General features: G+C 33.8%; 2 protein-coding genes across 3 annotated transcripts; one reads left to right on the top strand and one right to left on the bottom strand.

The window, feature by feature from the left end:
• The first annotated feature begins 539 nt into the window (after positions 1 to 539).
• LOC126843195 (choline transporter-like 2) lies at positions 540 to 27,567 on the top strand. Its single transcript, XM_050580563.1, has 13 exons — positions 540 to 817; positions 22,760 to 22,849; positions 23,293 to 23,406; positions 23,479 to 23,642; positions 23,704 to 23,908; positions 24,625 to 24,761; positions 24,836 to 25,001; positions 25,070 to 25,322; positions 25,420 to 25,600; positions 25,847 to 26,130; positions 26,233 to 26,524; positions 26,642 to 26,885; positions 27,183 to 27,567. The coding sequence occupies exons 2-13, from the start codon at positions 22,831 to 22,833 to the stop codon at positions 27,290 to 27,292; spliced, it is 2,169 nt and encodes a 722-aa protein (XP_050436520.1). The 5' UTR covers positions 540 to 817; positions 22,760 to 22,830; the 3' UTR covers positions 27,293 to 27,567.
• On the bottom strand, positions 15,356 to 18,965 carry LOC126843200 (uncharacterized). 2 transcript variants are annotated; one of them, XM_050580572.1, is made up of 5 exons: positions 18,443 to 18,965; positions 17,288 to 17,512; positions 16,648 to 16,783; positions 16,018 to 16,052; positions 15,356 to 15,490 (listed from the first exon to the last, which is right to left on the bottom strand). In XM_050580572.1, the coding sequence occupies exons 1-5, from the start codon at positions 18,838 to 18,840 to the stop codon at positions 15,466 to 15,468; spliced, it is 819 nt and encodes a 272-aa protein (XP_050436529.1). In that variant the 5' UTR covers positions 18,841 to 18,965; the 3' UTR covers positions 15,356 to 15,465. The 2 variants fall into 2 exon arrangements, with proteins under 2 accessions (XP_050436529.1, XP_050436528.1); XM_050580571.1 differs by having other exon boundaries at positions 17,855 to 18,956.
• Positions 27,568 to 27,992: the final 425 nt, after the last annotated feature.

The raw sequence follows: 27,992 nt of genomic DNA, 5'->3' as shown, positions 1-27,992 counted from the left end.
AGTTATAAAGTCACAAAAATTTTCATTTTACGCCTTACGGTGTGACTTTTGGATACGATTTCTGATATGTTGAATTGCTAAATCCGTGAAAAAACTCATTGGAAAAACAATACCTTCTTATTTCTTAGCTTTGTAACGAAGCTAAAGTGCACGTAATTGTATAATTCTATAACACAATTTTTTCAACAACGTGTGTTGTCAATTTTTCAATTCGTTATGGGAGGGTCAAATCCGGGACAATTCCGGTGCGTCCTGTTGCAGACACGCAGAACGCTGAACGACAATAACGCACCTGCGGCCGCGTACATTTTATCCGTACGGTAAACAATAATAACAATAACAAAACGTACACGTAAAATATATACAATAATAGCCGTCGTTGGCCGTTGTAGAATTGCATAACGAGGAAAACCGGCTGCCGGGGCCGCGTCGGTGGAGGGAGTGGCGGCGTCACGAATACCTACGCGGTACGCGGCGGCGGTCGCGCTCACAATTGGTCGCGCGACAAACACCAAAGCCGCACGGGACGCAGCCGCCGCACCGTCTTCGACCGTGTCCGTCCATCCGCGACGAAATACGCACCACGCGGCGTCCGTCGACGCGCGTTGCCGTTATCACACATGATCGTCAAGCCACAACGCCAGTCGTCGTCTGTGATCGGTAGCGGATACTCAACCGTCGAGCGCTCGTCCAACGTTAACACTGATAACAACATTCGCCATAAACATTTCTATTTATACGATACGCGTCCAGTTTGTTGTCCGGCGGCGTTCAGAAAATAAGTCTATTGTCCTATTCGGCCGCCACCGATTTCCAGGTAATTAAATTATTTACAATTTAGAAAAAGAAAATATGTACCCATTTGTGTTTTTGCGGCACACACCAGCGACAAGGTGTAATGCTCCAATGACGTTATTACAGTTCAGTGGTAATATTACACGCGGTTACACGTTCTAAACCCCGGGCGGCACGTCGAGAAAGCGACTTTAACGGTATTACCGTCCATACAAAAACATTATGTAGATTATTATGGTCTACGGATAAAAACTTTAAATGGGAACATATTTCAACGTACTTAATTTTCGATTTTTCTTACATTCCAATTTTTTTTCCAAGAAATTTTCAATCGTTTCTTCTTACGGCGTTGCTTTGTTTTTTTTTGTAATTTTCACGTTCAATGACGATTAAATTACACACAAATATGCGTAGATTAAAATTTTTAATTTCGGAACAGTAGCTTTATGTGGAAAATTCGTTTGGCTATTTTAAAAATGTTTCAGTGTTGTCTTTGCAAGTCGGGCGTTAAAATCATTCGTAAGTTTTATCGACTAAGCGTACCTATAGTATAGTGTTTTTTTTTTTAATATATGTTTAGTGTTTACAATATTGAATATCACTACAATTCTTTGTACGATTGTATTTGGGTTTTTTTCGCTTGTAAACAAAAGCCGTTAGAGGATTCGTAGTTATTTTTAATTGTGACTTTTATCGATATTACTCAAAATGCATTTTTCGTTTGTTGTTGTGGATTTTAAAAATTATTTTGGTCTTCAAGACTGTATGTGCGCAAGCTCATTGTTGAGACAAAAACAAACCGATTTGTAAATAAAAAAAATTGCCGAAAAAATAACTTTAAATTGGATTACAGCCAAAATGTGTTCGTTACCGTTATGTTTTTACTGACCGCGAAAACCGGCTAATTGATTTATTGGCCTAATTTTTGAAACATCTAGTTGTTGTTTATATTTAGTGCTCGTCAAGTACATCGCTTTTCGCCCTTGTCGGCGTTTCAATAGGATGTGGGGTTGAAACAATACATCCTCAATGGCAAGTTATGATTTAGTAATGTGGTAACGTTTTGAAAATGGCAACGAAACTTCCATTAAAATTATGTTTTCGTTTTCGCAAACGCCGTTTAAGTCCCTACAACAGAGAAAATAAAATTGGGATAACTGATAAGGAATTTCTCTTTTATCACAATAAAATAGATTGCTAACTAGCGATAAGTTTTGAAGTCGACGTCAGCCATTTTTGTGGGCTTCATGTGCGTACAAAATAATATATTTCTATAAACTCGGTTCAAAATAAGAAACGACCTCGGCGGCTATCTGAAAGCCACGTAAAAAACCGGTTTTCAGGTAGCCGCCTAAGTCGCTTCTTATTTCGAACAGAATATATATATAGAGGTATATTTGGAATTCTCTGTTATCAACTGAATTTATAATTGTTATAAACATATTTTCATGTGATAAGGTTCTAATTCCCACAAAGATGGCGGAAAATGGTAACTTCAATTATCTCTATTGGCGGCACGTACACTTAGCAATTTCTAGTTTATTTTATATATTATCTGTGTCTTTTGTATTGTTCCAAAATACCAGTAGGTAAACGTATTCCGTTACCTTGGTAAATATTATGAAACAGGTGTTTAGATTTTGCTCACCCTCGAATTTATTCGATTTGTTCAGACTTCAGTCGTGCGGTCACCGGGTTTGAATGACTCGTTTGTGCTGTAAAAATTCACTAATCATTTTTTATGTATTCAAGTACCAACTGGGGGGGCGCTAAGCACATCCAATCTCCTCCCAATTTTCGCCTATGCTTGTGTAGTAAGTCCAATAATAATTATTGTTATTTTACTACTGGTGATTTTTCTGTATCGTTCGGGACTACCTACAATTTTTAGTAAGACGCCCTCTTAATAATTAACTAATTTGAGTTTAACCGTAAGCAATATGTACGCTGTTATGCCATAACTTATGACGTAAGATGTCAGACAACAGTTAAAAAAAAATATATTTTTAATTAACCGTGTAAATTATGTTGCCGCATAAAGGAACATAGAGGTACCTATTGCGACGATATTTGAAAATATATGTTTTCGAGAATTTCAAAATTTTTGTATTTATAATGTAAAAAAATCCTGATGATTAAATATTAATTTTGATTAGGCTATATTAAAAACACTTACACAATTCCTACGTCGATGAAGTTATGTAAGTCTGTAAATCGAATTACTATAGTAACCTGTTTAAAATTATACTTTTGGTAAATGCTAATATAAACATTTGAGGTGAATATTTGCAAACAAATAATATTATGATCACAGTGTAGATATATTTAGATTCTGATTTTATACTTTTGGCCGAGTAAATTTGCACACAATGCCTTGGTTAAAAATAAACATTGTAAGACTCGGCTAACGATTCGGACGATTTACATATATAAAATTCAAGTGGTCGACAATTACATAATATGATAATAGGTATTTTAATTTTATGTGAATGTAATTTGAAAAAATAAAATAGTAACGTAAATATTTTATTACATTTTTAAATCAAGACAATATTGATTAGTTTTAAATTAAGTTTTTATTAAACTTATATTTATAATATTATCCAAAAAAAAAACCCCAAAAAAAGGTTAAGAAAATATTAGAATTTCTAATTTTTTTTTTAATAAATATAATTTTTTGTAGCTCATATAAATGAGAAATACATGATTCCGGTTTTCGAAATCCGATAACGATTTCCTGTTTGTTGTGAAAAAAAAATGGCCGGGAAGGAAGAGCACGGTTGCATCCTCTTGGGTTGTCTTAACCCTATTATATTGGGACAAGTAAAAAACTATAGTTTTACCGTTAGTTTATTTTTATTATTTTTAAAAGGTTTAACGTTGCGCTCCTTTCAAAGCGCGACAAAACAAAAAAAAATATGACACGATTTTCAACATCCCGTTCTTGCACATCAGAACAAAGAAATTGTCTTAAACAAAGACAAAATTCAAATTGTCAAAGACACTATATCTGTATTATTTTGTGCATGGTAAACAGAACTGTCAACTGTGAACTTCTTATACTACAATAAATTTAACCCGTGGGCGTCCAACGATTTCCTACACATTGTTTGTTAAACCAATCTTATTTAGAATTCAATTAATTTTAACCCGTGTATATTCCCACATAATTGAAAAAAAAATTTTAAACAACTTTTTACTGATGTGAATTTAGATTATTTTTTTTCGCTGCGCCTTAATCTGATCTCAGACATTTTGGCTTCTTTAGTTTTTTTTTTTTAATCGCCTTTAAGTTGTAAAAACCCTCATTTTTCTAAAATTTATTTCAAATAATGTTTGTTATTTTATTTGAAGACTGTTACTTACATTTCTACGCCGACTACCGTGGGCGATTTATCATCTGCAGAAAAATTTCAGTCAATTAACCTTTCATATGTAATATGTTTTTTTTTTTTTACATAGAAGGGATTTTGCCACCAATCACAGAATTGCGTGGAAACGTTTTCTAAAAAGTGATTTCATCTCTTTCGTACACGATACGCTTTTTAAAAATCTATCCAACCCGGTCTCACCGTCTTGGTTATTTTTTTAAGCACCGACAATGCACCCGTAACCTTTGCTGGCGTTTATGAGCCGGGTAATAAGCCAATTCACGAGCATCATTACTGTTGTAGTCTGAGTAGTAGGTAAGATTTACTTCCGCATTTCGTGTACACTCGCCACCGTGCTCTTTATCGGTCGTACACCGTCGGACATGCAACGGCTTGGCAACCGCCATTCAAATAACAGGCCTGTGCTGCGTTTCTGTTTGTATGGAAATTAAAAAAAAAAAAGCTAAAAATGCACGGTCGCTGCGGCGGCGATATGTACATAGGGGTTTTTTAAAAAAGCGCATCGCATGAATGTTTTAAACGCGCGTGCCCGGTCGACAAAGAAAAAACAGGTACATGCCGTGTAGTAAGTAAAGGGACACACACACACACACATTTGAGGGGGCCTGGAACATTGATTATTTTATTATTATTATTATTATTATTATTTCCAGTAGTCGTGCCTTTTCCGAAGGAATGATGTTGCTTTTTTTTCTCTAGGCGTACACTTACTTCTTGCGGCACCCCCTTCGACGGTGCGACGCACGTGTTCGGTGTTTTACTCGTTGTTTTTTTTTTTTTCGGCTTTGATCAAATCTACAAAAAAAAGAAAAACTAATTCGTCTAATGTTAACGTGTACCCGTATATTTTTATTTTCTAACGCATTGTCGCACGACACCAAAGTCTAAAGGAACAAGCGCGCAAAACTCGACAATAATAAATTATAATATTATTTATCGTACCTGAGACTACCTTGTAAACGACGCGTTTAGAAATTACATTTTACAATTATTCCCAACTAGGCGCAGACAGAACACGAGAGTGCAACAAACCGCAATTCCATTATATTTAATTCGATGTCGCTTAACGTGAGAATTACGAACAACAAAGCGATGAAAAATACAATTCGTATCCAACAAAGAAATTCGATATACGTGTATTGTTATCGTCTGAAGTTAAAACTTAAATTACCGCAGTATTAGTTTGTTCTATATAGCGCATAATCGACGGTGGAAACGTTTGGAGTTACAGATTATCTCTAAATCACTTTTCCTCCGGCAATAAGACTACATAATTTGGATAATCGACGAGTCTAATATAGTGCCAAATAATATGTTAATTGATATTAATTGTTATTCGTGTCGAATCAATAATATTTTGATACTAAATTTACTACTTCTAATTATACTTTGTTGTCAGATTCAAATTAATTAGTTTGGCGAATAAAGTTTATTTAATAATAATACGCATATAAAACCAGTGGTTTAATCGAACACGATTATTATTGTTATCATTTTTTAGCATATTTATATTTCTGTTATCGGTTCATTTTAAACATGATTTATGTTGACCAATTTTAATGCAACTGTATATCGAAATTCGACGGCGCCGAAATGTTGAGTCACAGATTGTGATCACAACGGGCTATATTAGTATTATTCTATTGTGTATTTTCGGGTTTTTCATTGTTAAAAAGATAATCCAGTTCGGCCTGCCACTGAACATAAAGATAATCTTAATTGCACGCGGTACACAATATATTGAACTACCTACTTAAAGAACAGCGAAAACGAATTATAACTTCTAATCATTTTGATCATTTGATAGTCTTCTTTTTTTTTTTTTTTACAGAACTTTTTATCAATTGAACCACTTATTGTGACTCGTGGTTCATAAAACATTTAAGACGGTCGGCCGGTTACATAATGTTCATGTTTTTCGAGTAAACATGACATAAGTCTGCTTGATGTCGTTTATTGGTACAATATTGAAAACTCGTTAGTTATCTACATATACCTACTGTACAAAGCAAAGCATTAAGTGTCTAGTCCACTGTATTGAGATGTGTTCAAATGTACATTTCGTGTAGGTACTCAGTACGCGTGTTTGTGCAATCAAACACAAAGAAAGTGAAGAAATTCACTTAAATTTCACTTAAACTGCGCCATAGCACACGTTGTGTTAGTGTTACCGATAACTGGAAGTGACATGCGGTGATAATTATTCCTATAATGCACATGTACCTACCGTATAATGGGTATGCACTAAAAAAAAAAAAAACTTACAACTAAGCGTACGAACATGATGCTTATGTATATTAATGTATTTTCGGTTTTACGGGCAGCTAGTGTCGGACATTTCAAACCATAGCACAACTGTTATTGTATTTTTGTCATTGTGTTGAGAAAATATTAAAAGGAACTCTGTGTGTAGCAGCACACGCCTGATAACAGTATTGTCGACGCCGGTGTGATGCAAACGAGAGTAGTAAACATTTCAGAAACAGGACTGTCAAATTATGTGGTTTATCCCAAACGGAAAATGAAGTCTAAAAGTTCAATCAACAAATTTCCGAGAAATTTCTACTTCCTATATTGGAATTTTAAAGGGTAAATATTTTATAATGTAGTCGAATTTGAATAGGTTATTCCCCTGTGTGATTGTGTTCCGTTTATGAATAATTCGTTGACCATTCATATCAATGACCACCGATGAATCATTAACGCGTTGATCTGTTCCAATCATGGTCATCCGTTATGGTCGGACTTTACTATGACTAATTATTATTAGTATTACAACAGTCTACCGAACGGAGATCTCGGTAAAGCATTCCGGCGAATGTCATAGTAATAATTAAATAAAAAATAAAGAATAACTACTCGACCTTAAAATCCGTCGTTTCCTGATCTTTTGTGTGTCAGTTCGCACCCAACACATAAGTGTAATGATTTATACGAGTACAATAACGCTGTGTGTATATTTGTGCGTTGTGTGAACCACTCTGGTGTATGGTACGGTGTCAAGGGCAATACCACTGAGCTGCATAGTATAGTACAGTATGTAACGAGCCTGGACCTATACTTGGTAAACTATTATTTAGGTATGTAATAAATATCTACACGACTAAATACGCGGGGCGTACCATGTTACTAAGTAGAGATAAGTAAGAGGGAAAATTTAAGTTATTTTATGGAAATAGGAAACATTATTGGGTAACATCCTCCTATTTCCCGTATTAGTTAGTTGAGTACCGAGTAGTAAAACCAGAAAAAATCGGTCTTCTTGCTTTAGTTTTTCAACATAATCGGAGCAGTGGGTTGTTTAGTACACGCCTGTATACACAATTAAAGGTTAAGGACTTGGATGAATGTTGAACTCCAGAGTCCGAGTGTGAAATCAACATTTCCGAACGGATCTCCGGGTTGTAAGAGATTTTTTGATTTTTTTTGTTGTTTTGTAGTAGGATTTTTTCATGTTCATGGTTCACGGTCGCGCGACACGTTGCTCTGATTCAGCTGAAAAAAAGTGTGTGTATATAATACATTTTATAAACTACAAAATTTGTACTTAATACGGCGGAGAAATCAATCCACTATGTGTATCCGGCCGCGACGGACCGGCGGAAATTGACCCAGGTCACGGTTAACGCGGGTGCTATTGTTTAGAGTATAAAGAACCCTCCAGGGCTCAAGAGTAGACAAAAATAATTACTTTCTTATATTTTTTTTTTGAAAAAAAATCCTCTTAACGTTCTGAAACTATATTAATGTCCGTGTTTGTAAAGTATTATGGTCGTTCAGTGTGCAGCATTTTAAGAATTTAAACATAGGACGCAATGAGATAAATTAATAGGTCTTACTTAATATGATATTATGTGGTTTTGAGTTTTAAGAATATTTTTTGATATTTAATTGATAATATTATGTAATTTAATTTTTATTTAAGGGTCCAAACTTTTGTTACTGAACTGAACTGATGTCGGTTCATAAAAACGATAGATTACAATTTGGGCATGTTGAGATTTAAATGAAATAGTAAAATGAGTAATAGAGATTAGAATAGACGATTTTTAAAATATAGGTAGATCCAAGAAGAAGTGGATAGTTAATCAAAAATCATTAATTAATTTAGTTTTCTCACAATTGAACAATTCCATGGAGTAGATGAATACAATAAACTAGATGGCTAATATGAAATTGACAAGCAAAACGAGTAATAGCACAATAATTGTCATCTATGGGAGATTTCCTTTAACCGTGTGTTCTATATCAACTGTCTCATCAGTTCATAGTGGTATAGTAAAGTACCAATAATTTGAAACGCATTTTTCGTACGTAACATTGTTGTTTTGTGTGATATGCATATAACTCTTACATAAAATGGCAGCTTTAGTGGCTGCGCCAGTTAATAATAGCGGTCTAGAGTGATAATCATTTATCTTTGGGTTTAGTACTGTAAATCGGCGTCGTTGTTCACTCGTTTCGATAGCGAGTCCTAAAAAGACTTAAAATAATCTAAGACAATTTATAAACTATAACCGAGTGGTAATTAGTATCTAATTTAAAGCGGTTATTGACAGTGAGAAAAGTTACACCTCTTATGTGTCATATGTTTTGAAGTTCATACTTAGTCATCAAAAGAGTACATACTAACATACTAATCATTTTTAAGCCGTTTTACTAATATTTTCGGTTTGTAAATAAACGTTACACTACTTGGAAACATGTTCTTTTAATTTTCAATGTAACGCAAGTTATTTTCATGCCTTTCATAAGGGTTCAGTAACTATTTTATGTTTTTTTATATTTCCATTACACTGTCTACAGGATATATAAAGGTTAAAATTTCAGTCTGGGTACTGTAGTTTTGTTTTGTGTAGATGAATCGTTTTCCTGGAGTATACAATTGCTCATCGGCCTTGGTCTTTAGTTAAAAATGTTTTTTCAATTAAATCTAATATCGTCTTACATAGCAAAAACAACAACAATGAACACAGTCTGATTTAATTCAAAGCGAATGTGTTTATTATCAGTAATTTGATGAATCGCTGTTGGACGACCGGAAGGAAGTATATTAATAATCTTAATTAAGGTCGTATATTTTAGCTAATTGATATGAACAAATTCAACGGCGAGTATTTGTTTTTTGCATTGGATGAAAATAATATTGTCATTTGTCGTGAAGGAGACTTGAATGAAATCGATTCTTGGAAAGCGACCCTGGTGCTTTTTTCTTGTATGTGTCCCCGCTGTGGTTATGTGGCTTCTTAGGATTATTATAACAATATAAGAAAAAACCGCCTACCTGAGTAGTTCTTGAAAAATGATTAAAAAAGTCAGTACAATAATTATTATTTTATCCTTTTATACGGGCATTAAAATATTATTTTTTTTATTTTTAATCATAATGGTTATCGAATTTGCTTAGTTTTTATTTCTTATTTGATAATGTTGTTCAATTCTATTAAAAAGTCGCAATCTCCATAAAACGCAATCTTTATAAGTTAGTTATTCATTTATATATTTAGACGGTGTAAACAATGGCGTGAATGGCAATAATAATGTTAATTAACAATTTTTTATATCAAGTTCGCTATGAAATTTATTAAAAAATTATAGATCTACATAGATATTTTTCTCGATCGATAAGTTATTTGGTTGCTTGCTGGCTTCTTGTACCGTTACATGCTATGCACACCACTATGGTGACAACAATAAAAAAAAAACCTTTGTTTTTAAAAATACGTTATTTTCTTCTAAGCGGTTGTTCTAGTTGTTTGTGAACGACAGATTTCTTACATTATATTCAGTAGCAAACCGTGGTTGGCCTAAAAACGAGCAGGAATCTATATAATACATGGTATCTTTATATCAGTTTTGAACATTTTTTATCCTATCTCACAGTAATATAATTATAATGAAATTTTCATTCCGCCCTAGAATTTGTTTACAGACAATGCCAGACAACCAAAAGCTTCTTTGTTGTATTAAAAATATGTACATAATTTCTATTGAATTATTCGTTTACTTATACTATAATATATACTTTACTATAATATTACTATATCAATAAAATAATGTTAAACTTAAGTGTATTTGATGACGGTTTTGTTCAATAATAATTATTCTATACGTTGAAAGACAATAATTAATCACATCATATCGTGAAGTAATTGATTCAATTATAATAAGATATCGAATGATTCACTTATTCTAATATCGATTACGCTTTAAACATAATTGTTTATTTACCGCTAGACATTCGACGCACAAAAGAATAAATTAACTTAAATGCAATTATTACACATTCGTTATTATAATGCTTTGCCAGACAAAGGGAAAACAATGTAACAGTAATTGGCATTAAGATGATTCCGACGGTTATATAAGTACATACATGCAATAGTAGACACGTGCATTGTGTATTTTTTGCAGTTCCCATTTTTTTTTTTTTGCAGCTGTAAACATTGAACTTATATTATGATTCTATGCGTTGATTGATTGCCACATTTCTGTTGTAAATACATTGTGTTCACCTACGACAACTGCTTATGATTTATTGTATAAACAAAATTTGGAGCGTGTAAATTTGTTTCATTTTGTTGAAATAATAACATATACATTCATGTTGCGTTCTTAGTGTTTTTGACACTACGAGTAGACATTGACCATAGCTAAAATTACGTTTTGTATTTAAAAAAAAGCAGTCTTATATTATTTTAGCGGTTTGACCGCAGTCGCAGAAAATTATATCACAACGTCCTTCAAGCGAGTTAAGAGTAAAAAACGCGTTCGGCAAAGCCAACATCACGACCGTCACGGCGACCTAGGTCAATGATACACCCAACGCATCTTGACCTGAGTTAAGTGCCGTTAAGTGAATATTTTTGAACGGATTGTTAACCCCGGAGTTGTTATTTTTCCTCGATACGTTGACTGATGATAGTAAACGATAACAATTGCCAGGGTATTGACTCGAATTGGCACGCGTAGCGTGAGCCACAATAAGATACAAACACAAATAAGAATAATAATATGATACAAATGAAATAGAAACTGTTAAACTGCTATACTAGTTTTCTAATTGGCCACAGCCCTTAGAGGATCTTGGACTGTTCACTTGTTATTCAGAAGCATCAACTCATCAAAACAAAGTCGCTCGACTATAAATTTTCAGAGTTTATTTTAGCATGTAATAAACCTTTCTTAGATATTCAAACATCCATCATACCGGATTATCATCTGTATTCATTTTTTAATACCAACGTTTGTTTAGATTTTAGACCCTGATAGAAGACTGGTAAGCTTAGAGAATTTATAGACTGTATCTATGAAAATATATTCGCTGGTCTTAATTTTTCAAACTCGTTTGGTTATTGTTTTCAAAACAAAAATATTGAAATTTCAGCCCTCGTTTACATTAACACGTTAACTTCCTACGACACGTAAATATGCGATAATATTACCGATAATTATAGCATCGGGCGCTCAGTAATGTGATTTTTAAAACAAAAAAACACAAAAAGCCATTGTGTTTCATTATCCAAAAGAGGGTTGAGGACTATAATATGTATGCACAGAGGAAATATAAAAGGTGTTCGGTAGCGTGCGGCCCAGGTGAAACAATAAAGTGACAATTAACGTTTAATGAGTTTATAACGCCGTTGGTGGTCGGAGTGTGTGTAAATATAATATAATGTACTTTTTATATGATATTTATTATACTATCCTTGTTTCCACATAAAACATTTCCACATGTGACATAGGATGATATATATATATATATATATATAGGGCTGTAGCCTGCTTAGTGTGTTTTACGAGACTGTTGGCTTGAACCGAATAACTAGGGCTTTTTTTTAATTTTTTACATTCGTGCTTCCGTCAATGTATAAAAAAATGTTATCTAATACAATAAACAACTGGAAATTATTTATTCGGGGTTCTTTACTTGTGTGTGCAGTCAACTCGTTCCCTGCAATATTTGAGAAGACGAATACTGTATACCTCCTAGCGTTTATTCGTGTGAACGGTACACACTGTTGTGTTATGATAGCTCGAGGGCTTTTCATTGTTAATATTTGTATTGGCTGTGTACGCGAGATAGGATGATGTAGCTTCTCGACGGGATTTAATGTGTTTCTTAAACGCCAATAATACACACATACTACTGTCGTGTTGGTACTGCCAAACCGCACAAGACAAGTCAATGGCCTTTAATCGCTGTTCATTGTTGATTCAACCTTTCAACTGCATTTCAATGAAAATAATAAAACTACGAATTATAAATAAAAATATGTTCTCGAAACTGAATTACTTTAATTAACTCTGCATTTAGTAGAATGTGACAACAAACAACGTAAAAAAAAAATAGTTTTGCTAACTGTGAAAAACAATTTAAAAAAAAGTAAAATCTCCGAGAATTTTATAAAATGGTATCCTAAATTTTTGGTATCAAATTTATTTAGACTTTTGAGGTATCAAATTTTAGATGGTAGATTTTAATCTTTGTTAAACTTGACTTTTTAGTTTTCTTATGACAATCAAGAGAAGTCATCGCAGTGATCTTCGCACACGGACTTGTAAAAATAATGCACAACTATTAGTTTTAGTTATTTGAATAAAACTTTGAAAAAAGGTGACTTATTTTATTTTTCCCGGCAGCCTGCTATTTTTATTTTCTATACAATTAATCTTTTTGACCTTGTTAAAAACTTAAATAATAATAATTAACGTAATAAAACAATAATGTTTTTCCCATATTATTCTTTATTATCTATAAGTGGTTCTATTAATTAACTTTTATAACTTTACTACTACATGCCTGTAAAGTAAAACGTGTTAGATAAGAATATTTGTGAATAATAATGTTTTTGGCGATAACAATATTACTCGACATAAAAGAACCACCGACTGTTTTCAACACTATCCTACCACGTATCATTATTTATGTTCTAAATAAATATTATGTTCCTCTTTACATTAGCAATTTTCATTTATTTCGACAACACCCGTTTCTATTGGTTGCAGTTACTTGGTTGGCTGGATTTGTCTTTTTATTTTTTTCTATTGAATAATTGTTGGTTTCCACGTATAACTATTTTCCAATCATCTTATCTATTGAAATTTTCTGTCAATTTTCAAGTTATATTCCTTCTTTGAACATTTTTTTTTTCAAAGTTAGCTCCTGTGTTTAACATGTTTACCTTATCAAATTGGGCGATATGTCCGTTATTTTTTATTGTTTGGCTACCGTAGATTTGTCTACTCTTTTTTAGACCACATCTCTTTCTTGTTCTTTTATCCGTTTCTTTGTTGTTCTTCCAGTTTTTCAAATGTATGATTTGTCACATGTGCGTAGTAATTCAAATGTATATACCTGATGTTTGTATTTCATCCTTAGGGCTTCGGAATAATGATCCAATTATTATATTTGGTCAAAAAAACGTTTTTATTTGTTTTTCAATCATACGCGTTGATTACAATTTGTTATTTCTTGGTGGTAAAATATAACAACTGAAGATAAACCACGTCATATTTTTGAGAAATTATAAAACACATGCAAACAAACATTTTTAAATTTATAAATAATTTATAATGTTGGCCAATGATATCTTGTCAAAAATACATGTTGCCTGTTGCCATATAATTGCGACTTGATAATGATTAATAATGGCACCCAATCTATTCACACAGGTTTTCTACACACACACACACAATCAGTTTATGTAACAACAATACAATAGTATGACTTATTTCTTTGTTGTGGCCAAATGTGTTCGGTGCAAACTGATTGTCGCGAAACTGCGGCGACGGTTTACCTTAGCTTAGGGTCGTTAGTCACACCAGACCGAATCGACTGACCTCGAGGTAGATGAAATGTGTCTGCCCACGTCTGAAAGACCATCGTAAATCGATTAATTGTCTTTTGAAAATATGTAATACTGTTATAAAACGTTATGTCCTGTACCGCGTTTGTCGACATCTGCATAATTTTCCATTGAAAGAGCGCCGACTACACGAGTCTTTTGTTTTTAACTAAAAATTCAAATAATTACTTAAACGCTACGTTTGTGTGAGGAATTTCCGCCAGGCGGCATCGGTCTCTGTGGGTGTGAGCAATGGCGAAAACGGCCGGAAAACAGGAGCGCATAATATAATACCTAAAGGTAAAGGTAATTTTATACCAACAAGAAGTACCACATCGCATAATCTAGTGTTGTAAAAAAACGAGTTAGTAAAACCCAAAGGAATCACAGTATTAACCAGCACAGTAAGAAAGTTTTAAAGTGAGATTCAGTGTTTAAAAATTAGCATCAAAGCGTTTATTTATAATAATTTCTGTAAACCTGTAAACTCTCCGTTATGCTTTGATTCCACTGAACTGGCATACTCGGATAAAATAACGTTCAGTTACAGTAATTTCTGTAGCCCTGTAACTTCCTCGGTTGCACTACGATTTGACCTTGGAGTTATTTTTATGGTGCATCCAAGTAAGAGACAACAAATTATCTAAGTAGTTTAGATAACTCAGGTCAATAAATCAAACATAAGCTTTGTATTTTTATATGAACACAATAACTTTAATACTTGCTACGTTATTGAGCTAACGAGAAAATCAACAACAGAAAACATGGGAGTCTATTGTAAATTATTAACCGATATCTGTATCGTACGTGCGTATCAGTGGGATATCATTTAATGTTCTAATAGCTTTATTATTCCATTATTTACAAATTATTTGCCCGGCTTAATGTTGTTCACTCAAATGGGTTTTACTTTGAGCAGCGCTTCAATCCATTACTTTGGTGGTCAAAAATTAAAAAACACAACTTCTTACTCCACAAACATACCCTAGTTTACAAAACGTTTATTGAGTAATAAAATAGTTGGCATGACATGGTGCTACTATATAACCAATCGCTGTTTTGGGTAGTATAATGCATTTGAAAATGACTTAAAAACAATGCCAAATGCTATAAATAATACGATTTTATTGATAGAAATATCTAGCTCCGAAGAAGTAAAAAAATATAGGGTATGTCGTGTTAGATTAGATTCAAACTAGGCTTTTAAACTTTAAAGGGTCTAAACTCAATAAGCATGCTTTTATTTGAGCCTGTGTTATTTTAAAAGACAACCATTGTTAAAGGTTATTTTAGAAAAATATTTTAAAAAATAAAATCCCATAAGCTGCATATTTAATTTATTGTACAATCATTTCTGTAATTTTAAAATTATAGATTATGTATTCGATTATTATTTGAGACATGTTATTGTATATTTTTGATATCAGATCCTAGTTGATCTTTGGAAATTGGAATCTGAAAAAATACAAAAATTGTTATAAATGGATATGAGTTTGGTTTTTGGTTGTTCCTAGTAATAACTATATTTATATATTACTAATAACCTTTATTATTATTTTAATTACGTTAGAACGTTTACTTTAGCTTACTTTTTTGCAACAATAACATGCAATAGATACACTTAAATTGATGCATAGCCAGATAATAGCCAGAAATTGATTTTAAAAAGAGGACAATGAATACTACAAAATAAATTGGGTAGGTTGATGAAAAACTTGAAATTCACGACCTTACTGGTAACTTTTCATTCTTATTTTGAGATAAGGTAGTTAAACATTTGAACATGCTTTTTACTAAGCGAGTTTAAGGATAAAACAATGTGAGAAAACCTTAAACCTTTAAGAAGCCACTAAAGATAGATTAGGGTAGGTTAGGTTTATTTAAAAGGGTTTGAAGGGTCTAAACTCTACAAGATGAACATTATACCGTTGTTAAAATTATTTTGAAAACATTTCAAGGAAAATAATTTATAGTTTACATACCTTGTTAATTTATCTTTGATCTGGTCTAGAATGTTCTAAAAAAACGTACAAAAAGTGTTAAAAATGAGTATGAGTTTGGTTTTTGGTTGTTCCTGGTAAAAACCAAATGTATATTTTATTAGCGATTTTTCTTATTATTTTCACATACGTCAGAACGTTTCTGTATCTAACATAGAATTTGTATTAATATAATGCTATGTAAACAAAAATTGGTACTTTGAAGGAATGAAAATCATGAAATATTTAACTTGTTATCATTGCACTGAAATTGATTTACTCTTAACCTGTACATAGACACTTTATTAATTGATACTTTTAAACATATTTTTACTAAGCGAGTTTATGGATAAAAATATTTAAGAAAACCTAAACCTTTAAGAAACCAGTAAAGATAGACTGGGGTAGGTTAGGTTTATTTATTAAAAGGGTTTGAAGGGTCTAAACTCTACAAGACATACCGTTATCCAATCTGTTGAGTTTATTTGGGGAAAATATTAAGGAAAAAAATAGGCTGCAAAGGTAATTTATTGTACATTTTCTGTATACTTCATACTTCTGTATTTTCATTCTTTGTTAACAGACGTGCTTACTCTGCTACATTCCTACTTAATTTGAATACTTAATACTTACATGTTTATGTCCGCTGCTTTCCGGATGATCATTGGATGGTTTATATTTATCGCTAAACATTATCATACCTATTTTTTCCTCCCTTTTTTCTTCATAATAGGTAGTTTCTATAAGTTTTATTTTAAGTTCGAGTGCGCTGAAATGTAATAATAATAATATACATATTATATGATAAAGCGTCTCTTAAAATATTTACAGTTTTGTAACTTTCCATTAAAAAAATTATTTGTTTGTGTTTTTTTACAGTATTGTGAAATTTAATTATAGTCACACTTTGACATAATATTATTATTAGAAAAAATGCTTATTTGGACCAATTTTAAAAGATGGATTGTGCAGGACAAGAACAAATTTGGTGGTGCAGCAGCAAATATATCAAAAGTCTATTATAGATACACACCTTATGAGTAATGATCTAAGGCCACGTATGCCACGTAAGAGGATTTTAAAAAATGCAACCAATGTACCCAAATCCATCTATCTCGTGTTTGCCCTTCTAGTCTCTCTTCTTTAGCTATACTGTCTAATCCCCATTCTCTTCCGATCCATCGTTCGTTAAGTATCTCGACTATATCATTCTACTTCACGGGAAATTCTTTAAATTCTGCATTTATATAATAGCTAATATTCTATATCATACCGTCCATAGTTGATAGGGCCATAAATGTCCCTTGGTTTGGCAGTATTTTGAATATCCGTTTTGAAACCAGAAATCTCAAATTGCAAATTCTCTACGAAGCAACCCGAAGCCGTTATTTCGGAATGCGCTGGTAGTTTTCCCGGAATCGATTTTGTAAAATCTCTGTACAATTTCGCATTAAGGTCTTTTCCCTCCACGAATGGCACAGGTACAGTACCTTCCCGACTAAATAAAAACACAAAGTACAAAATACAAAAACTATTCAGTTCACGAGGAGGATATTTGGGAGAGTAAAAACAATAATTAAATATTAATAATAATCATTGCTCAGATGGCGAATGACCGACAGCGGGTAGTATCCGGTAAAGTTTTGGTATACGGCAACGACGCTTTCGATTTGGCGATATGTATTTATGATATTATGCCAACAGCACTAAGTACACACTCGGCGAGTCCAAGCGAGACACAACAGATAATGTACAATTTATTTTGTATTTTTTACCTTAAGTTACAAAATACAAGATACATGTGACTTGAAAGACAAAATTAGAAAAGTATTTTTAATACTTGTATTGTAGGTGCTGCCCATCATAGCTGGCCTCTCTGGCCTTCATTGCATCAAAATGCTTTAGAAGCCCCATGAAATCTCCGCGGACGCCTGTTTTTAGGGATTCGAAGCTCTTTACAAAACTGCTGTCTTGTGTTACGCACTTGTCTTGGTTGAAACTGTCCAACAATTGAATCACCTCGTTGAGAACACACGCGAGTTCGTTAAGAACGACGATAAACGGTATGTTATACTGGTTTGTGAACCTCGTTTTTATCACTTCAGTATAGATTTTGTAGTTGATTTTAAAACCGAGATTCTTCTCGATGAATCCTGCCCATAAACTGTGGAGATCCTGCTTTCGCTTGCTATCGAATTGGTGGACTGCGAATATTTGTTCGTCGTCTGTTCCTAATTTAACGTCAAAGTCTATTATATTTCCGTCCCACTGTATCGAATCGTATATGTCTTTAAAATTTTTATTTTGATGTATTGTATCCAAATCGAAATTCGAAAAATTTTGTTCCGTATGATTTAAGGCCCAGTTGATGTTGCATTTGTGCTCCCACAGCTCCTGAAATATTAAGTAAGCGGTTACGGTAGCGTACCTCACTAAAGTGCATTGATAAGCTGTTTTGATTATGCTGCGGATCGATTCGAATTCCGTCACAGTGCTGTTGTCACCTTTTTGCATAAAACGGTCCACAGCGTCCTTAACGTTAACAGCAGTTCTAGTACCATTGACATCTTCGTAAATTATTTGCTGCTTCATAGCTTCGTCCCATTCCTTAATGCCGGTGATTTGGCGGTAATAAATTTGTTTTAGTCTATTCAAATCTAAATAGTCAATAGACGATACGCAATAAACGCCGGAAAGACACAATAGAATCAAACTAAAATGACTAATCATATTGTTATTGTTTAGTGACGTTATATTCTTGCTGTAGCTTAAGATATACTGAAACATTTTTGTTAGTCGGTTCAACCCGTAATGTCTGTAGAACATTTATGAAAATATGTGGTGTGGTGTTAGCACAGCTGTTGGTTTATGTTCATTAATTGTTTACCTATGTTTGTATATATTTTTGAAGAATTGAAAATCACAGTTATATTGCGTTTCCCTTAAGTCAGCATTTTGTATTTGATGACTATTTTCATAGCCGATTTAAGTTATGTCCAAGGTGATATAATATATTATGGCTGAGTGTTTGAGTCAGTTTTTAGATAGGGTTGTGAGTTAAGTATTAACCGAAGGTTTTGAGAAAATAAGTAAAAAATTAAACAATTTTGTATTCATTGAAATAAACCAACAATAATATAATACCGTGTTTTATCTTTTGTACATTTGAAGGTAACTTAAGCAACACGGCGATTTAAGTCAACAAAGGCAACATTTGTAAAACTATAAAGTATTGTTTTTGTAAAATCACATTAACAATGTTTAAATACGAAAATAAAAAATAGGTGTTTGCTAAAATCTATGTAAACGTATAGTCTACCGCGCAAGCGAATAGTTCAAACACTCAAAATAAACAAACAACCAAATTAAATATGTTTTAAAAAACCGTTTTCTTACTAATAAAAAAACGCATACTCGTTTGTAGAATAACATTGCGCTGAAAATTGCAAGAAATAAAATAGCCAGTACAGTAGGGTCGGGAAAAAGTGGGGAAGGGGAGGTCACGGGTCTACAGGAATTATAATAATATTGTTGATCTATGATTTTTGATAACCTTCGAATTTTTTTTATAAATTATATCAAGTTACATTATCAAATGCTCACACAAATGCAAAAAAACAATGTTCTGATTTATATTGTACTTGATTTGGACTGTGCTGGCTTACGCTGTACTGGTTCAGACTGTAATTGGTTTAAACTATGGTGAACGTTATAATGAATAACGTTTTACATTTTTTTGGTCCGAGAACGTTATACCGAATAACGTTATCATTTGTTTTACCCCGGGAATGTTAAAACGAATTTTGCTAAGTTAGGTTAGGTTAGCAAAAACAGTGATCTAAAACTGGTTATCGACCAGTCAAAATGTTTACTACATAATTCTTTATCACTATTTTTGTTAACCTAACCTAACTTGGCGAAATTCATTTTAACTTTCTCGGGGTAAAACAAATTATAACGTTACTCGGTATAACGTTCTCGGAGCAAAAAATCTTCTGATTTTCTGATTTCGGTGTTGAAATTTTCGGTGTTATAAAGTACATATATTGTATTTATTAGGCACTTTATAAATTATGTATTAAAGAAATGAAGATTGTATAAATATTTTAAGTAGACTTTAGGAGGAATCGAAAACAACCGAGGGCCTCTCGAACATCTGAAGATATATTGTAGTCAATAAGTAAAAAATAATGTGCACGTTTATTGTTCAAATATTAAAAAAAAAAAATGTGTTTTTGTACTTTACGCAAAAATATTATGGTTACTCGTGTACAAATTAATCGGATTGGAAAAACGCAGTACGGTGTGGTCGGGTCATAGTGGGGATGGGGAGGTCACAATTGTACAGGAATTCACATTTTTTTTTTTTGGTCATGCCAAGAGGGCTAGGTTTACATGGAGGTGGCTAGGGCGGGAGTTTTTCGTCGGATATCACCGCCTCGGGAAGAATAATTGTAAATACACCACTGCCCGTAGGTCTTCTGTGTCAACAAAGTGCACGTGCGTGTATCTCTATATGCGATACTTAATCGCTAAAGACGGTTTTTTGCGTTTCAACGATATTTTAACAATCGACCAATTTAAATCATCAGCAGACTCGCTCGCACGCGTCGTTGCATCGTCATTGCACGCAAGGTTTAAAAAAAAAAAAAAACTAACAATAATAATCCGATTGATGACTGCCGCTCGTTATTTCAATTAACCCGTACTTAACAGTGTACACGTGTGTTGTATGTGCACAAGTAGTACTTCCCGACCACGGTCACGGACTTTGCCTGTTAATTGTGCTTGGGAGCAGAGAAGTTAATTGACATTAATAAACCGTTCGGCTTGCGCGTGGGTAGCTTCCGCAACGCCGAACGCGATTATATTATAATAATAATATGTTCTGAAAAAGTATCCGTTTTTAACGTCAAACGAAACCGACAGACGATAATCGATAAACTGATAACAACAACAACAAAAATATTTATATATTCCAGATCTAAAAACAGAGTATGCACTTACTTAACATAAGTTTTTGAACAGGAAAACGAAAACTTAAAAAATCGTTTTCAGATAGATGTTAGATGGTTTTTAACCCGATCTACATTTTCCCAAAATGTTCGGTATCAGGTTTTCAAATTTCAAAGTCAATTATGTAGGATTAGGTATTTAAAATTTGTACACGGTTTTAACGCTAAAGCTAGAAACCTGATAAATATCTGATTTAGAAGCATCGGCTGTGACTAACAACACTATGTATACTATAACTAGTGTTTACTGTACTTGAAAATGTAATACACAAATTATTAGTTCGACTTAATTTTAATACAAAATATTATGTAAATGATTTAAACACATTTGATTAATTTATACTTGAGAAAATGAATCACAAGGGCCGTGAGACCGAGCTTAGAATAATAATTAGTTTTACATTGTCAATGAGATGTCGTCATATCTTCAACAAAATAAAACTGAAACTATTGCTTAACGTCCAAACGAGTAAAAATAAATGTTCAATAGTTAAAAAAACACATTTATTTTTTAGTAATTTAGTAGTTATTGCTTTTTGACGAGACGAGAGCACCTAATTGTATTAATTAGAAATATCTAAAAATTAAACTACAAGTTAGCCGTGGGACAACAATATAAGCAACAGTTACTCAAACATATAATTGTATAATATATATAACACAGTTAAAACATTTTTGTTTATTATTAAACGATTATAGTGAGTATCAGAGTATACGATTTCAACTAAGTTACTTATTGACTCGTGAAATGACAAACATTCGTATTTTATTATTCGAACATTTATGTATCTGTTTAAATAAAATAAACGTTATCAAAGACCATTGAAAAGCAAACTGTATATTAATTACTACTTATTCGCGAACGTCACACTTGTAAAAATGTTATTCAAATAGAGATGTATTAAGATAAAACAAACTTAATAAATGGTAAATAATGAATAATTGCACTTAATTTCAATAATTCATCAGCTGTTTAACGAATGTTTCATTTGTTTGTTATTTTTTTATTGAATTTCTAAAAATTTTACTTAATAATTCGTAATTACAATTTTTTTTATTTTAAGTTCCAATATAGATTACTATTTACTCATATTTTGCTGCATGCTTGCATTTTTAGTCGTTAAATACAGTAGGCTGCGTGTGGATCATCGAGTCCGGTATTTTTCGAATAAACCATAAAGGTAATATAGACTTATCTAGATTTATAGACATCACTTAGATTTCATATCTAAATACATTTAAGCCAACATTTCTGGACAAAACAAAGCGTTGCTAAACAATTATTTCGTAGGAACGAATGCTATTTTAAAAAATTAATTGTTGGCAACTTTGCCAGAAGATACTATTGTATTCTATACTTAATACATTGTCTTGGTTGATAAAGTGCTGTTCTCCTGTTGTATTCTCAGTAGGCACTATTGTGACGGCCGGTTTGATTGTAATTGTTTCGATTCAATCAAATAATAATTTGAACGTCTCGATTAAAAATGTGCTTTTATAGTCTGGTATTGGATTAGCAAAAAAAAAAAAAAAATGTACTTATAAATTACAATTAAATCTTATTTACTTTTTGATTGATTGTATGGTATAGAAATGTGTTGCCCATCGTCGCAGAAGATAATAATAATAATTATATCGGGCAAAATTCTTGAGATAACTTTTTTCATATATTATTTGAACGTCGGATGTCTTTAACATTGTTTTAATTACATTTGTGTTTGTCGTTTTAGTTTACCAAACATGACAATACCAACGTGAAGTGAGTTAGCGCGGTCAACCAAATTTCTGTTGCTTGGAAATCATGAAACACGTAGAACCATGTAAGTAAACGTTCAACTAAATTGTTATTACAAGTAATTAATGAAATATAAATATTTTCGGGAATTACAAACTTCGACTGTGAACTAGTTACAATGGCCATTTAAATTGATATGATCTGTAAAGCATAGAAAACAGCAAAACCGAAACGAATTTCGCCACCAAACATTTTTAACATATTGTAATTTTCTCTAAGAGGAAACCGGTTTTCTTTGACGTCCTGTGTCACATCTCTCTTTTAACATACATAACTTTCTGTTTTAATATAACAACGGATTAAAAAGTATTTTTTTTTTCAAATGTTATTAGTATACTATGTCCATTGATCTTTTCTAGCTAATGGCGTTTGCCTATGTTTTACATGGTCAGACTATTTGAATCTTCTTATATTAAACCTTGTGCTGGTAAAATTCTTGATTTGCATATTTTTTTCTGTTGTGTTTAGTTTCGTACAGCCCAAACAGGAAGAAACCGCTAGAGAAGAGGTCATGCACAGATTGTCTGTGCTTCCTTGGCTTCATAACGTTCATAGCCTGTTGGGTCCTGTTGGCGTATTATGGTAAGGCTTGTTTTCCATTAAACAGAGATAGAAAAGATCCCAAAAATTAATTAAAATGTTTGTTTTGTTAAGCTTATCAAAACGCCGACCAAGAGACGTTGACCTCACCGATGGATTCGGCCGGAAGGGTGTGCGGGCACAGTAAAAACGTGACGAACAAACCTTATCTGTTCTTCTTCGACCTTACAGAATGTACTTCTCCCATGATCTTCGTCCACGGTTGCCAAACACCACAAGTGAGTAGACGATATTCGCCATGACTTCTAAGTGTAAAATGTGAAAATATGACTATTTCAGGTGTGCGTGGAAACGTGTCCGGAGAAAGATTGGGCCGTGAAGAGCATATTGGAAGACCGAACTGGCCGTTACAATTGGCCGGTGATACAAAAAGACCTAGTTTGCGTCTCACCTGATCTCAATAAATTAGTCACTTCCATTGATACTCTAAAGAACTTCACCGATTCGAATCTGTGTGCCAAATACTATATTAAGAGTTCACCAAGTACGTCGATTTTATTATAATGGCTAAAATCTCAGATTAACGAATCTAACCTAACGGACAGACATAGAAGTGGTACTTATGGAAATCAATTTTCATAGTCCTTCTAAACCTAAACCAATAATCTGGGTTTCGTCAAATAAAATATGACATTTCCATTATCAAGTAATGGTGAAGAGTATAATCTAATTTTTTTTTCTTTCCTAATAACCAATATTAATTCTTTTAGAAGAGCTGTTAATGGCAATCGAAATTAACCTTATAGTCTACAATATTTATCCTCTAAAAATTGTTTTATCTCGAGATTCTTATATTTTTCATTAGTATTAACTCTATAGTATGAGCCAGATGAGCTAATATTATTTTTATAACAATTTTATCCGACCTGCATTTTGGTATCCGTTCTTGTCTAATTACAAAAAACGCACCATTACGTTTACTGAGTAAATTAAATTTTTAACCAGTTAGTGAGAACCAAAAGGGTTTAAGAGCAATTTTTTCAATAACGAGTTTTCGTCCATATAGGTTTGACACTTTCAGTATGTTTATTGTTGTAATGAAACCTATTTGTAAAGTTACGTTAACAAAATCAATGAATATCAAACAATAAGCATACATTAATCCTATTAAATCACGTGCACCCTCTTTTTGGTTCTCATCACTCCAGTATTAATAGAATATTGTTGTGGGTGTATAACAACGTTGTTTTAACTGTTAAGTTTCAGTATTCGGGTATTGTGTTCCTACTCTGACCGACGTCGAAAGTTTAAAATACTTTACCAACAGTAACAACATTATACTGAGCAATTTGGCGGAAGGCATCAGCATGGTACAGTTGGTGAAGGACTCGAAAGAAGTGAGTACTTAACGGGCCTCGTCAAACGGAGCCTATCATTATTAAACGCTGTGGGAAATTAATTTTATGTGTAGGGCGCCAAATTGATGATGGACGACATAGTAAACAGTTACAGGTATATTCTGGGCGGCCTCCTAGTGGCCTTGCTATTCAGTCTGTTCTACATACTGTTGATGAGATGGTTCAGCTGGCTAATCATTTGGTTGTCTTTGGTCGCCATCATTTGTCTTTTGGGTTTCGGTACGTTAAACAGCTTCTCTCTTTCAAATTCGACAGAGTTTTTATTTTTACCACCGTCTACCTTGCAGGTACATACGAGTCTTACCTCAAGTACTCTTCGTTTAAAGACACCGAGCCCGAAGACGAACCGGTAATAGACCCTTCGAGTGACGCGGGAAAGCAAAGCCTTAAGAATTACATTAACGAGAAATTGAATAAAAAATCGACTTGGCTGGTTTTCACTTTGGTGTCGGCATTAGCGTTGGTCATAATGTTTCTCATCGTCATATTCTTGCGCAAACGAATCAGGCTGTCCATAGCCCTAATAGTGGAAGGCAGTCGGTAAGGGCAGAACGACCACTCTTAATGTTGAAACTTCACCTAGCTTGCCTACTAACCTACTAAATTGATGTCGACATATTTTATGGTTTGTTTTTAGAGCTATACTAGAGATAAAGACTTCGCTCATGTTCCCGTTGGTACAGTGGACGCTGTACATCGTGGTGTTGATGTGGTTCCTGGCCGTCGCCTTGTGTTTGTCGTCCATGAAACTATACGTGTTCAAAGTGAAAAATCTCAATAACGACTACGATTGCATTTGCAGAGATGACTACTACAAGGTATGCACGGACAGGACTGTAGGCATTGGCCTACATATCCGAATTCGATGTCGCCTATTTCATTCTCAGCATGCGCATACCTTCCTGGCCATCGTCACCTTTCTTGTTGGTTTAACTGTTCCTATAAGCTGCCATTTTTTACATTTTTATCTACCATCTCCAGACCACTGTGTAGGACTGTGTTGAGTATTTAAAGATATGATGTTTTCCAACTCTTATGGCGGCGATGTTGTCCGAAAAATATAGGAAGGCGACTGGTGCACGGAATCCAAGTGGGAACGGCATTGCATGTACAGCCGGACCAACGAGTCTTGCAGAGTGGCCAAATGCGCTTTTGACCACGCCGTGTCCCAGGATTTCATCACGGCGCTGCAGGGGTTTAACGTGTTTGGGATGTTCTGGCTGATGAGTTTCGTGTCGGCGTTCAGTCAAATGGTATTGGCCATTACGTTCGCCTCGTGGTACTGGACTTTCCGCAAGAAGGACGTGCCGTTCTTTGCGCTCACCACGTCCGTCTACAAGACGATCAGGTACGACCGCCACGGGTGTTTAAAAACAAATGCCACGGATGATGTAGGTTACCCCACACTCGACGTTAATTGATCGCGTGTGTCGTTATTGTGTGTCAAAAGGTATCACCTGGGCACGATCGCGTTCGGTTCTCTGATCATAGCCGTGTGCAACTTCTTGCGGGCCGTTCTCGAATACGCGGAGACCAAACTGAAAAAGTACGACAATGCGTTCACGCGAGCCATTTTCGCGTGCATGAAATGCTTCTTTTGGGTGCTCAACAAATTCCTGAGGTTCATCAACCGGAACGCGTACATCATGTGCGCCATGCACGGCAACAACTTTTGTAGTTCGGCCAAGCAGGCGTTCGACTTGCTGCTGAGGAACGTCCTGCGAGTGGTGGTGCTCGACAAGGTAGACCCAGCAAGTGTTCGACTTGCTCGCGAGAGCCGCGATAATGGTTTTTTTCGCCCGGATGGCGGATACATCATTCCATAAATGACGTGACGCAAATTATCGTTGGTTTTTCAGGTAACCGACTTCATATTTTTCGTCGGCAAGATTGTCATAACGGGCGCCACCATTGCCGCGTTTTACTTCTCGTTCTACGAACCGTTGGAACCCCTCAAACAGTTTGCCGACGTGTTCGACAGACAATTCACACTCAACTACAAGTGGCTGCCCATGGTCATCGTGGCCGTGGGGGCATGGATCATATCTGCAACGTTCTTCCACGTGTACTCCATAGCAGTGGACACGTTGTTCTTGTGTTTTTGTAAGCATTTACTGATACAACAGTCAACGGCCTAATTAGTTTATGCCAAAAATTTTGTCTACTATCTTTCCTTGATTTCCAACCTCCACCCCTTCTGTGGCAAAAGCGTGTCACTAAACTTTTTCACCGACTCTCCCAGCCATATCACATGTCTTTTTGTGATTTTTTTTACTATGCCAAAATTTATTTTTAGGAATAAAAAACTTTCGAGTTTTAGTTAAAACAATTTTTCTATTGCCCTTTTATACTAATTTACACTTGTCGCTTGACTGTTTTTTTTTCTTCTTTTTTTGCTAGTGGAAGATTCTGAACGGAACGACGGATCGTCTGAACGTCCGTACTTTATGTCACAACGACTAATGAATATTTTGGGTACCAGAAACGCCCAGTCGTTCGCGTTGCATTAAAGCTGTCGACCGCCATAACCTCAGTGTCGCCTCTTCCTCTGTGTAATGTGTTCATATCATTTTATTGTAACGGAATTTCCCTATTTTACATAAACATTTTTTTTTTTACTCATGTTTTTAAATTATTATCACGTTGTAATAAGCCTACATTTTTACTACTATTTGTTGTGATAAGGAAAATACGAGCTTTTGTATGCTTCTAATTAATTTTTTAAGGCTGTTTTATTATATACCTAATATTGCGGTTATATGTATTAAGTTTATATAAACAATTTAAGTTTCACTAAGAAAAATATATTATTTATATGTTTCCATGTGTATATAAATATTATTACAAAATAAATAAATTATATTTTATACGTTTATGATAAAATAAGTTTGTTTATATTGAAATGAGTTATATTAGTTTTAGTTTTGTTTGTCCAAAAACCGTATCAACGACCACTTGTCTACTTGAAATACAAGTATTATCGGTGACTTCTCTCATCTCCTTTTTGAGTGTCCTTTCCTTAATTCCGAAAGAATTTCTCTTTTTAATTTCCTTGCCTCGCATGGCATCTCTAATCCTAACCCAGCTCTCATCCTTAATTCCCGCGTTTTTCCTGTAATTAATGCCACAATATCCTTATCCTGAGCTCTAGTTATACTATATAGTTTTTTTCTTTCTCTTTCCTATCTATTTGTTGGCTTGTTTTTTTTT

Source organism: Adelges cooleyi, unplaced genomic scaffold (assembly GCF_023614345.1).
Source record: "Adelges cooleyi isolate 19-005CV unplaced genomic scaffold, UGA_ACOO_1.1 ACOO_flye_CR_arks_rails_tigmint_CR_PRNA_574, whole genome shotgun sequence".
In the NCBI taxonomy this organism is placed as follows: Eukaryota; Metazoa; Arthropoda; class Insecta; order Hemiptera; family Adelgidae; genus Adelges; species Adelges cooleyi.
Note: the sequence above shows the minus strand (reverse complement) of the source record. Positions and strands in the feature narration are given on the sequence as shown.

Excerpts from the sequence above, each read along its gene's own strand:
- LOC126843195 (XM_050580563.1), top strand. Across the intron at positions 23,407-23,478 it reads GGTCCTGTTGGCGTATTATG|CTTATCAAAACGCCGACCAA; the intron begins GTAAGGCTTGTT and ends TGTTTTGTTAAG. Across the intron at positions 24,762-24,835 it reads TGGTGAAGGACTCGAAAGAA|GGCGCCAAATTGATGATGGA; the intron begins GTGAGTACTTAA and ends TTTTATGTGTAG.
- LOC126843200 (XM_050580571.1), bottom strand. The coding sequence starts at position 18,840 with ATGTTCTACAGACATTACGGGTTGAACCGACTAACAAAAATGTTTCAG. Across the intron at positions 17,513-17,854 it reads GGGCAGCACCTACAATACAA|TCGGGAAGGTACTGTACCTG; the intron begins GTATTAAAAATA and ends GTTTTTATTTAG. Across the intron at positions 15,491-16,017 it reads ATCAAAGATAAATTAACAAG|ATTCCAATTTCCAAAGATCA; the intron begins GTATGTAAACTA and ends GTATTTTTTCAG.